Source organism: Formica exsecta, unplaced genomic scaffold (genome assembly GCF_003651465.1).
Source record: "Formica exsecta isolate Colony F162 unplaced genomic scaffold, ASM365146v1 scaffold36, whole genome shotgun sequence".
Lineage (NCBI taxonomy): Eukaryota > Metazoa > Arthropoda > Insecta > Hymenoptera > Formicidae > Formica > Formica exsecta.
This window is the reverse complement of record NW_021850847.1, coordinates 530,026-542,899: the sequence shown is the minus strand read 5'-3', so window position 1 is coordinate 542,899 and position 12,874 is coordinate 530,026. Positions and strand designations below refer to the sequence as shown.

The following is a 12,874-nucleotide window of genomic DNA, read 5'->3' as shown; positions in this document are numbered from 1 at the left end:
TCACCAAGCTCGGTTAGATTAACCGACGGTTAAAATTAGCAGGGTTCCAACTGAAATGATATGAATGCTTGGTTTTCCTTCACCTCTATTTTCTGTTGGCCACCCTGCTAATTTTAACCGTCGGTTCATCTAACCGGACTTGGTGAAATTGGCCCATAATCATTAAACTGTGTCGTAAAAACATAGTTGCAATTGAAAACACAGATTAATATAAGAAATATTCTTGTAGAATAGAAATATTATTTATATATTATTATTACGCTCGATAAACTTATTATTTTGTTGCTAAAGATCTCTAAACTAATTTTTTTGGGACATTTTTGTGATATTTTGGCTGCGGTCGAGAAGACGCTATAGATACTTCGAAACATTATATTATCCAATCAGAATAGAGAAATCTTTACTTTTTTTGTCCTGATTGGTCAATCAAACGCTTCGAAGCATTTCTAGCGTCTTCCCGACCACAGCTTTTTTTTATCTAAAAGTGAGCATGTCGGACGTCGTTATGAAAGGGTAAAAGTGAGAAAATTCACTAGAGTATCTACGATTTCATTCGTCGAAATCTAGTAAATCTGTTCACTTTTGTAATTTTCTTGGTCTCAAGGGATACACAATCGACTCCCTGCTCTCTGGTACTGGTATCGCTATAGTTTATGGAGATCGCTGCTCGAACGGTCGCACGACTCGCTCGACTCGCTCGGCCATTTTTATCGTATTCGTCTCGACGAGAGGTTGATATTGTTCTCGCGGCAAGAGGTAGAGTAATAATATTCACAAATAGAATCCGTTCGACTATTCGTAGTTACTCGAATAATTTAATTATTATATAATCGATCTAAAATTCGTAAATATATAATTTAAGGTGTAATTGAAAATATTAGATCGATTTATTTTACCGTGCTCTGCACATGTTCTTTGTCGGATGGCGTGAACACGTGGCGGATATGAATGCTATTTTCAAATTGCGATGTTACGAGATTTGAAATTTATTCGTTTCTTTTAGTCTATACGATTTTAAAATATTTTCTCTCCAGATAACGATATCCTAGCATGGTTAACGGAAGAATTCCGTCGGTCTTCTCCAAGACCTATGTCACTCCCAGAAGGCCGTACGAGAAAGCTCGCCTCGATCAAGAGTTACGTATCATCGGAGAATACGGTCTTCGTAACAAACGCGAAGTGTGGAGGGTAAAGTACACCCTGGCTAAAATTCGGAAGGCTGCTCGTGAGTTGCTTACACTAGAGGAGAAAGATCCGAAACGTCTCTTCGAAGGTTAGTCATATACACATCGGTCGAAAAAAAAAAAAAAAAAAAAATTACACGTAAGATTTTTTTTTTTTTTCAAATTGTATTTATTAATCAATCGTGCATTTATTTAACATAAAATATAGAGCATATGATGATTACGCTTTTGACACCTCTTGTCCGAATATCTCTGTAGATATAAGCATAGACTGAGAGACTTCTATAGACGCTTAAGAAGGATTTGTCTGAGAAAATCTCTAGATTTTCTTAATGTGGAAACATGTATTTTTACAGGAAATGCTTTGCTTCGTCGTTTGGTAAGAATTGGTGTATTGAATGAGGCTCACATGAAGCTCGATTATGTGTTGGGCTTGAAGATTGAAGATTTTCTGGAGCGACGTCTGCAGACTCAAGTATTCAAACTAGGTCTGGCCAAATCTATCCATCATGCTCGCGTGCTTATTCGCCAACGGCATATTCGGTAAGTTATTGGTAATAATAATACATCAATATGTACGTCTATATTGCTAGAGAAAAAGAACACTTTTATCATCGAGAAAAGAAAAACATTCTATTGCAGGAAGGAGAATGTTAAGACAGAATAAAAATTTTGTAATTTGTATTAATTGTAATAAGAAAAGTTTTTTATTTGGATCGTAAAAGATATGGACTTTTTTACAATTTAGATACAATGTAGAGATTCAAGATCGGAACGCCTTAAAAAATGGGCAAGAAATGGTCAAAATATTTTTAATTGGCGCATTTCTAATCTTTGAGGCAAAATCAAAAGCCTGGCTTAATCACCGGTTAAGGATTGGTTCCTTTTTCGGTTTCATACTAGGCTACAATTTAAATCTTAACATTGTTAAAATAAACAAATGATTTTAAATTAATTATCAACGAAAGAAGACTGAAATACAAATGTCATAGAAAAACATTTATATATATATTCAAACTTATCGAACTTATATATTTCTCATCAAACTTATATATTTATTTTGTTCAATTTATAACTTGGAACTTACAGCCAAAAAGCTATGTGCATTGTATAGTTTTTTAATGCACATTTACATACAAATGTAAAATTATTTCAATATTGTACAATTCGGAGCATCAACAGCTCACTCGTCTCTATAACACCGGTAAAAATTTCGGTATTCGAAGGTTCCACATTCGGCATATATGTCGCGAGGCAAGATGGTGAACAAATTCTGCTGCTTAAATATTGGCTTAACGATGGCATCTGGTCGACTGGTTGTAGTTGATTACATACGAATCCAGAATCCTCAAATCGTTAATGTAACAAAATTTGATTCACGCAGGCCACTTAAGTGTCGTTTTTTGGCACTTAACGTCTGTTGACCTCCTGTCGAGATCCTTCTTCATCCTTGTCGTGAGAGAGAGGAAGTTTCGGTAGAGTCTTTATTTTTCTAATAGAAGAATTTGCAGTCAGTGGTTTTAAATGCAAACCTGGGAGAACTGAGTGATTACTAATGGTTTTTTTGTTGCAGAGTACGTAAACAGGTGGTGAATATCCCGTCGTTCATCGTGCGATTGGATTCGCAAAAGCACATCGACTTCTCGCTCAAATCGCCATTCGGCGGCGGCAGACCTGGCCGCGTCAAGAGGAAGAATCTGAGGAAGGGAAGCGGTGGTGCCGCACCGGAAGAAGAGGAGGATTAAACTGATTGTTGTCGCGGTTTATTATCCTAATAAATGCGCACTCTGTAATAATCTTTTTTTTTTTTTTTTTTTTTTTTTTTTTTTTTTTTTTTTTGTTTCTCTCGAACATTCCATCTCTTCGATCAAAAATCACCATTCCATTATCCTTTCCTGAGCAAAAATTTAAAGTACCTGATAGGCATTTGAAGAATGAAATCTTCAAAGTTTAAGTAAAATAAATGTCTTTTATGACATTTGTATTTCAGTCTTCTTTCATTGATAATTTATTCAAAATCAGATATATTATTTTAACAATATTAAGAGTTTAAATTTAGATATATAAATATAGGATGAGGAAAGAGAAAATATATACAAATAAGATAACGAACAAATGCATGAAAATTGAAATTTTACGGAAAAGACAGGAATAGAATAGAAAACGATATTCCATTGTCCAAAATTAAAATGTGTGTTCAATGTTTTTATATTTATTAATTAATGTTTTCCTATTATAATAAAAAGTTGCATCATAAAAATTTACTTGAAAATATTGCCTATATATGTATGCATGTGTGTATATATGCAATATATAATATTATATATAAAATTTGAAAAGAAATATCCTTTAAAGAAAAGAAATTTCTATCGATATATTTCTGCACAGAAAAGATAACTCTAAATGCATCTCTATTGGACCATTGAATATTTAAATATTACATATAATTTTTTTCTATGAAAAGTATTGAACATTCTGAACGATACTTGAAAATTGGAAAGTATTAAGAAAAACTTTGCATAATACTAGTTGCATACTAAAAGTTTCTAAACTTTTGAAATCTTTTGAAAAGGAGCTTCTTTCACAAAGTTCTTTTTATCGTTACGTTTTTCTCTTTAAAGTAAAAATTATTTTTATAAAGAAATAATGGAAATACTTCTTTTAACGTACATTTTATTTATTAATAGCATCATGAAAAAACGAATAAATAAAATTATAAATATAATAAATACGTGGTCACCCAGCAAGAGAATATGGTTAATGAAATTATTAATAAAAAATCTATATTTTATTTCTATATATCGTTATTTGTTTGCTATATTTTTTTAAAGAATAAATTGGAATTATTTTTTATACAAGATATATATATAAATATATATATAAAAGAATTTACATAATGTATAAAATAATAGATGTATAAAAAAAAGAATTTACATAACTATATTTCAATTTTATCAAATTTTATAAATCGCCGACTATGTATATTATATAATTATAATTTTCTGATTTTTAAAATTGAAGGATTGAGATATTTTCATCACACGCGCGCATTAAAGCCATTTTTTACCGAGTCAAAAAATAATTTATTATCGAAGGAATTAAATAATTTTATGGGCGTAAAATTGATGTTAAAATAAAATAGCAACGTATATATCATTTCTTTCATTCTTGGCAAATTTATTAATTTTACAGTTTATTATAATTGATCGCTCTCGATTTGCGTTCCCGAGGAACGTGAAGTAGTGCTCGCAATGCATTTCACGCGTGACTCTACGCCCTATGCTCCCAAGTTCACACAGTTTTCGCGGATACGCGAAACGCCTCGACTCGTAAACGTCTCATAACGGCTTTGTATTTCTCGCGTTCTTTTCGCCCGAAAAACGTTAAAAACGAATCGCCCGTGTGTTTGAGTACATAAAGTGAACGTTGCGCGTTCGTTGCAGGTTGCAGGCTGCAGCTTGCGGACGGGAACGGTCAACGGACAACGGACGTTACACAGTTATTCAAACGCGCTTCTTCTTCGCCGAATCAACGATCCAAGTTTTGCGTAGCGAGAAAGTCAAAGACTTGGGTGCAACATTCTTAGATTATCCTTTATTACAGTGCCAACAAAAAAGAGGAGAAGTATGCGTTATCAAGAGTGATTAATTCGTTCGGATGTCGATCGAAGTTAATGTTGCGAAGAAATCGAAACTGCGCAGTCAAGATGTCGGTCGATTTTGTAATTTGTGGTAAGTAAATTTATTTGTCGTGATACTAATTGTATTTTGGATTGTAACATTATGCGTAATCAACGTTTCTCCCTTTTTCTATCTCTTTCCTCTCTCCCTCGCCCCCCCCCCCCCCCCTCTTCCTCTATCTCTCTTTCTCTCCTCTCTCCTCTCTCCTCTTTGCTTTCTTTCTCTCTATCTCGTATTTAATAGTTTTATAAGATTTACAGAATTATATTTATTGAATCGCGAAAAATTCGGTGATTTTACCAACTTATATTACAATAACGCAAGTGGTTGGACAGGAGAAAATTTACTTATTTTACAAGAAAAAAAATTTACATGATTTTTCGCTATCAATTCCGTCACAATTCAATATGACTTGAGCGAGGGATTTAAGAATCTTAATCACATATTATTATTAATGGCCATTAATCAGATATTATTAATCGAATGGTCGCCGATATCGCCCTTCAAATTTCCGCGCCTTGTCCTCCGAAATTCCTTACAAAGAGAGAGATTATACGTGACGCGCGCGTGATCGCATCGGATCCTTTTTGCTCGCACACTGACGATGAGAGAAGAGAAGATAGGGAGGGGGGAGGGATGTAATCGAACGACATATCGTGTGTCGTTGGACGTATCGAGGGCTGCTAACGTCTTGGCGAGATACATCGTCGCGTCGACCTGATCCCACGTGGGGCTGACAGTCCTCGTGATGGATAATAGGACCGAACCCTCGCCCTTCCGTCGTTGCCGCGGGCGTGCAATATTTCACGGCTTATTTACTTTTTGAAGACGCGCCTCTACGAGCTCACGTGTCGCGAAGGCGACGGTTTTCTAAAATTTTCCCTCCGGCAATCCCTCCGGCATTTTATATCGGCGCAGCGACGATACACCGATATATTATTTGAGAGATATCGATTTAATTTAATAGCTAATTTAATATTATTTATTAAAATACTAAGCGTTTGAATAAATTTCAACGATATAATGAGATAGTAAGATTTTTTAAATGAATATACACGGATGAAATTTTACAGTACAAATTACATAAAAAATACATTCTCTTTTACAACAATTGTGTAAAGCTGGAATATAAAGACATTAAAATATTTATTACTATAACAATTATAAATTTTGCATCTGCCTTATTGTTTGTTAACAATTATGTATTTGTTTGTTCGTCAAAATATTTGAATAATTACAATTGTCCTTTGTAAAATATAATATGTATTATCATAATATTATATTGAATATAAAAATATCGTAATTTCTCTTATATGTTGGTACGTTGTTCCACGATTACAAAAATTATATCGTGTAATTTTCACTATAATATTTTCTCCGTCTAAAGGTCAAAATAAAATATATGCGATAACAAGAAAAAGTGTGTACATGAGAAAGTAAAAATATTAAGGTGGAATAGAATTTTTCTTTTCGAGGAAAATAACTTGAGATGTCGATTATAGGAACAATTAGCGGATACACACTCTAGGTATAAAGATAGATTAAAGATTGCTCCTATGTGAAATATACAAGTAATATTATAATATATGCGACATGTGATTCTGTTTAATATAACGCAAGGAATTTGGAGTGAAATTTTGAAAGGGACTCGAAAGATGCACTTCTTCGAAGTCGATTCTCTCTCTCTCTCTCTCTCTCTCTCTCTCTCTCTCTCTCTCTTCCTCTTCCTCTTCCTCTCTCTTCCTCCTCGGACACTCTCCGCTGATAATTAATTCTGCGTAAATGCGATTTCCGGAAGCGGATTATTTTCCGCGCTCAACGGTACTTAGCACGTATACGCGCGGGTCATTCATAACGACGTGGGAGCGCACACGTATTTGCATGCTGGCATAAATAATAAATAATGCAAGGAGGGAATCCTGAATTACGACTTGCCGCGGAGAAGAGAGAACGTGCCTGTATTTCTGCAAACAACGCGGAAATTTTCGCGCCAAGTGACAAGTGACCGGTCTAGGGAAATATGATTCTCAATTTCGCCAAATAGATGCTCGATTTATATCTAATAGCGGTACAGTCTCACGTAAAAGTAACAGGCTCTCAAGGCTACGTTGTTCTTCCTTAATTATTGCTAATTGGCGAAGGAAAGTTTTTCTCGATTCGCATGTTACGCAGAATAGTAGTATATTTCGTAACAATTGTAGAAAGTTTTGATTGCGTTTCTTCAGCAAGGAACATATTTTGAGTAAAATATACCGAATAAGTATTAGTTCTTCTAAATCTTTCAATAATTGAGATTACAAGAGAAGTCGGAAGAGAGAGAGAGAGAGAGAGAGAGACTGGTAAATTTTTGTTGTAAGCTTAATATCGAGTGACTTTTGAAAAAGTCAAAACAGACAATATCAAGCGATATATTTACATTTCTTTGCGTTTCGTGATTATTTCAAATTTTCGTTAGATTTCTTTTGGAAAGAAGAACAGAAAAGACAAATACGAGAATACATTGTACAGAAGCAAAGAGATATCCTACGATTTTGATTCGTTTATTACGCCACCGAGGCGGTGATCGTGTTTCAATATAATTCGAGTTATACGTCAATTCGTTGGCTATATATTTTTCATTGCGCTTTCGAAAAATTCGAAAACCGCCAACGGCGAGCGAACAAAAACCAGGAAATTGAACAATGATTGCCATGACGAGGCGGATAAATGCCATACCAACGTTTTTTTTATTTCATTTTATTTTTCTATTCCTTTCGTATATCCATGCGGTTTGCAATTAAATTCAGTTTTTGTTAGATTAAATTTTAAAAGAATTCTCGCGCGCGCCGCGTGTCGAAAAATTGTCCTAAATTTTTTTAAAAATATGGATTAGCGGATATATCATATCGATCCAATTGATTAATCTTTCTGACGTTTGTTTTAATCGCGATTACTTTGTTAAATCATGTGCAATTATAGTAACTGTGGAAATAATTAAATACCGCGCAACGTGTCGCTACCGCATGCGTGGCCCTTTCGACCGATTTGTTTATGGGAGAATTTAGTGAACTCGGTTTCGATTAGTCGAGCGGCCTGTAAAATTAATTAGCGCCGTTAAACGTGCCGAGAACTTGGAGTGGGGATGGAGGTGAGGATGGAGGAAGAAGAGAGAAGAGAGGAGAGGAGAAGGTGGCGCAGGAATTCTCGATCTGCCTATTTTCGAGTCCATTATCGGAAACACGGCCAACGAGAGACCGATCGGCCGAGAGTCTCCTCGGTATAGAATATACGGAGAATCGACCTTCATTCCGGCCTTTACCACATTCCTCGATATGAGAGTCAGTCCTCCTTTCGTCGCTGACCCCATAAACTCGGGCCACATCCAAGATGCGCTCTCGTCGAGAAAACTCGCGGTGAGAGACGAGAGACGAGAGACGAGAGACGAGAGACGAGAGACGAGAGACGAGAGACGAGAGACGAGACGGCACTCTCAAATCCTTAGCGATAGATACATACGCTGATAATTACCGCGCTTTCGATATCGAGTACAACTTTCGTATAGTATACACATTGTATGGTGGAGTAAATATTATTACTTATTTTTATATCTGTTACTGTTTCTCGTGTATAAAACTCCATTTATATAAAAATAATATACAAAACTTTTATCGCGTATATTTTATTAACTTGTGGTACAATATTATATAATCCTGTATTTATTAATATAGAATTATATTTTATGTGTAATAATAAGATTAGATGGTTACACACGTGTGTCGTAAATGATGCGCGATAAAGCCACTAGCCACGAAGCGTCAACTTTATATTAACATATAGGTATATAAAGAGACGCGCATAGGACTTTTTAATTGAATTCCTCGCCTTCCTCTTGCCTTCCTCCCCTCCCGTCTCTCTCGCGTGGAGGTCGCGGAGAAAAAGTTCAATTAAATGATGCTGCGTTTTCGATTAAAACTTTACGGAGTAATTTGTTGTTAATGTCGACTATAAATTGTGCGATAGATTTAAGTTCTCTTTAAAGCTGCGAAAAATTCAAATTTTACAGCGACTTTTGAGATGGGTGTTATAAAATTTATCGCGAGAGTTGACGCACATCTGTATGGAATATATTGTAATTATTGTATTATAAATTATAAAAACACGAGAAAAAAAAAGATCGTTCTTGTCACGTGACCGAATTCAGTTGAAGAACTGTGAGCTTTCATCCGTGAAATCTCCCTCAATCTACAATGTCCCACTTTAATAAATTAAAGTAATCTTAGCAATTTATGTAACTTCTCGTGTTTCCGTATATCTCTCTTTCGGTATATATAATTTCCAAACGCACTAAAGTTCCCTAGAGGAATAAAAAGTATTCTTTATATAATATAATTGAGCGCTTTGGATAACATTGTTTAAAATTTTTTAGCGCATACATATTTAGTTCTTCTCGTATGCATATACATATATTAACAGAAAAATAATTTCTTTTCGAATACAAGTACAAGACTAGTCACATTCCGTAATCTTTTGACGCTAAATATGATTGCGGTTTTCAAATTACTTCATCGCGTCATAATTTTGAGAAATTTACAGTTAAAATTTGCAAAAAGAGCTATTTTAATGTATTACAGTACGATATGGAGCATAGTGACGTGATGGAGCCATTTGAAAACTGGAATCGTATAAAAAAAAAAACCACGTCAAAAAGCTATGTACTAAAAAGTGACCATTCTTGTTCTCGTGTATTTTTTTGCGTTAAACTACGTTATTATATCTTTTATACGTAAAAGACAAAATTTTCGATGTATTGCATAAATTTTTGACGCTGCGATAAAATTGTTCGTACATGTGCCGTTATGACACGTGTAATGGTACAACATTTAAAACGAGTTAAGACGCAAGAGACGTTGAGGGTAGGAGGGGGTAGGTGGGTAGGAGGGTAAGACTCGATATCGTGCGCCGGTCCAGCTGCGCAGCCGGCGCCGATGCCGGCCGGCCGCTCTCGGCTTTCGGCTCTCGGCTCTCGGCTCTCGGCGGCTTTCGAGTTTCGAGTCTCACTCTCACGTCTCACGTCAGTGCTCTCGCGTGCGTCGGTTCGAGCGTGTCGTCTTGGTGCCGTTCGCGTGGTGCGCTGTCAATTTTCCGAGGACCTTTCCGATACCCTCCTCGTGATCCAGATCAATCGACACCCCCACGGGAATCTCATTATCAGAGTCAGGTGAGCCTCTCGCGTAAATTGCCGGGGTGGGGGAATTTCGGTCAATCGGGACTGAATTGTACACGACGTTCCAACATTCCTGAATGCGAGTTGGATTAATTTGTGTAATGGGACTTTAAAAGTAATGACTATTTTTTAGATTCGATAGGTATCGACGCAATTAAGAAATTGGAGTTGAGGATTGTAGTTCTCGTTTGCCATTTCTGTATCTCGAACTATCGGAGAATAGTTCGGGAGGAAAGTGTAACGCGCGCGCGTCAAGGGATGTGCGTCGGAGATGTAAAAATGAGTAAAGATGCTCGTGTTTGTGTGTCGAGATTATTGAATACAATTGTTTTAACTTTAGACAGTTGTAAAATATACCCTGTTGTGAGGACGAAAAATGTTTGATTAATTGAACACGCAGAGAATAAGCTTTTACATAGATGGATATTATATAAGCTTACATTGCGACAGTTTTAAAATATGTAAAAAATGTGTTTTCTTTTCTCAATTTTAATGCGTATATATTGTAGTATATCTCATAATTATGTCGCACGACACATATAAACGCGTACAATTCTACATCACTATACTATATTATTATTTTGTTTGTCGGGAGGAATTTTTGCAGAAAGTGGAAATAAAAAATGATCAACAATAATTTTATAATTATAATAATATACGCGTGAAATATATAATTAAAAATATGGTAATATTGATGTTAATATATATAGTTAAAAACAAAATGTTTGTAAATTTGGATCGTTCGTTTTGCTTGTGTAAATATCAAATAAAAGATTAAATCAACAAAAATATGACAGATCTGATACGAGTGAAAAAATGGAGCAAACATTTTCTCTAAATAATTGTGCGCGCAACGTCCATTAAATTACGTAACAAATAACGTATCATATTTTCTGTCTTAAAAGTCGCGTCGCACACAAACTCAGTACGCTTATTTCTCGTCCCGCAAATATATATATATATATTGCGGTATCTTCCTGAATCACACTATATACATATACGAGTCGTAGCCACAATTGCTATTAAACCCGTACTTTGTGATGTTTTGTGTTTTAATGTTTACGACCTTGTATAGGACTCTCGGAATCCTTCGTACGTGTTTAGATGTGTGTGTGTGTGTGTGTGTGTGTGTGTGTGTGTGTGTGTGTGTGTGTGTGTGTGTGTTGCTCCTACTCTCTTGCATCCCGGTTAAAATGTTCGAAAAATATACGAAAAAATAGACGAATTTAAGAATTTTATAAAAAGCGAATGAATTGTACGTAAAGTTTACGCACGAAATATCTTATGATGAGAGAAGGAGTTCGTCGATGTACCTTGGATATTTGCGCAGTCATGCCGACATTGCAAATGTAACGAAATCTACGGAAATACGTATTTCCGCGAGATAAATCGAAGAATTGGAAATTGCGTACGATGTAAATCGCATGGAAATATCTCGAAGGAAGGTTTGATTCGCAAAACGTAAAGAAAATTATTCTTCCTCTCTCTTGCTCTCTCCTCAAACGTAAAACGTATTATATATAATTAAAATACGGAAAAAATTATATAACGGAAAGAAATTTTGATCGAAAAATTAATCGCAATAAAAAAAAATAAGAAAAGGACACTCTAGTAGAGAATAAAAATTAACATTTTTTTGTCTAGCAAAACATCAAACATATGACGAATAAATGTTTAACAAGTACAAACAATCGCGCGCGTAAAGAGTATTTTAAAAATATTTTTTTGTACATTCCATTTACTTATACATATAATTATTGTTTTATATTTTTTAATTTTACTCGAATGAATTAAACGATAACAAAAAATGATATATGAATATTTCTATGGCACTGACAGATCATTCATTTTAATGTTAGAAGTTGAAAAATATTGTTCAGTTTAATTGTCTATACATTTTAAATAACATACGTGCATATACAAACATGTTACAATAGCGCGCTTATGTTTCGCGGTTAAAACATTATCGTAACATCGTTGGAGAAAAAACAACCGCAAACAAAAATCAATTTCTCAACTTGACATAAAATTATTTTTCTTTATTAAATTTAATGCTATATATTTTATATTGGAAAAGAGCCTTGACAGATTGTATAATCTTTATATTATATTTTTAGTAGACTTTTTAAAGAATTTAATTTGATATCGATATAAACGAAATGCAAAGGTATTATACTCACACATATACACACATACAATAAATAAAGGACAAATGACAATCGCTAAAGATTAAAAACGGGTTAAAAATTCGACTTACATGTATACATGCTATTTAAAATTTGACATGTTTTGCTTAATGTAAGAAACAAAAATTACGCCGATATGATCCAAAATTAACGTCTGATCCAAATTTAGTTTCTTTATTAACTACATTAATTCGAAAATTGAGTAAAAGAATGAAAAGATTTTACAAAACTGTATATTGAGAATTTCTCTCCAAGTATTCACGAGAGGAGATCCATGACGCGCGGCGCATTTTCTTGAATCGACATCATCGTCATCTTTGAGAATGAATATCTCATCCTGCGACTATTTCGTTCGAACAGAGAAAAAGAGACGAGAGGACCAAAGAAGGACCATATTAAATTATGAATATTTCATCGACGGAAATCATCCGCGAGCGATTCCGTGTCGCACGAGACGGAGCTCCTTCTTCGGATTTTCATCGCCGCCTTCTTTCTTCGTACCTTCTCTATTTTTTTCCTATTTTCATCATCGCGTCTCTTGAAGTCGAAAGCGCAAAATGGTTGGCCCATTTCTCCATTATTGGAGTTTTGAAAATAAAATTAAAAAAAAAAAAATATATA

At 34.7% G+C, this 12,874-nt stretch overlaps 2 protein-coding genes across 4 annotated transcripts in view; both read left to right on the top strand.

Moving 5' to 3' along the window:
* The first annotated feature begins 600 nt into the window (after positions 1-600).
* Positions 601-2,980, top strand: LOC115238827 (40S ribosomal protein S9). Its single transcript, XM_029812932.1, has 4 exons — positions 601-756; positions 1,035-1,273; positions 1,541-1,727; positions 2,758-2,980. Exons 2-4 carry the CDS (start codon positions 1,051-1,053, stop codon positions 2,927-2,929), a joined length of 582 nt encoding a protein of 193 aa, XP_029668792.1. The 5' UTR covers positions 601-756; positions 1,035-1,050; the 3' UTR covers positions 2,930-2,980.
* Positions 2,981-4,145: 1,165 nt separating this feature from the next.
* Positions 4,146-12,874, top strand: part of LOC115238773 (zinc finger CCCH domain-containing protein 13) — an 85,068-nt gene continuing 76,339 nt past the window's right edge. For 2 of the 3 annotated variants that reach the window (XM_029812838.1, XM_029812836.1), the window contains exon 1: positions 9,832-10,061. The gene's annotated coding sequence lies outside the window, so the exon portion shown is untranslated. Of the gene's footprint in view, positions 4,916-9,831; positions 10,062-12,874 lie in introns of those variants that run through there. The other variant, XM_029812837.1, reaches the window with a different exon arrangement.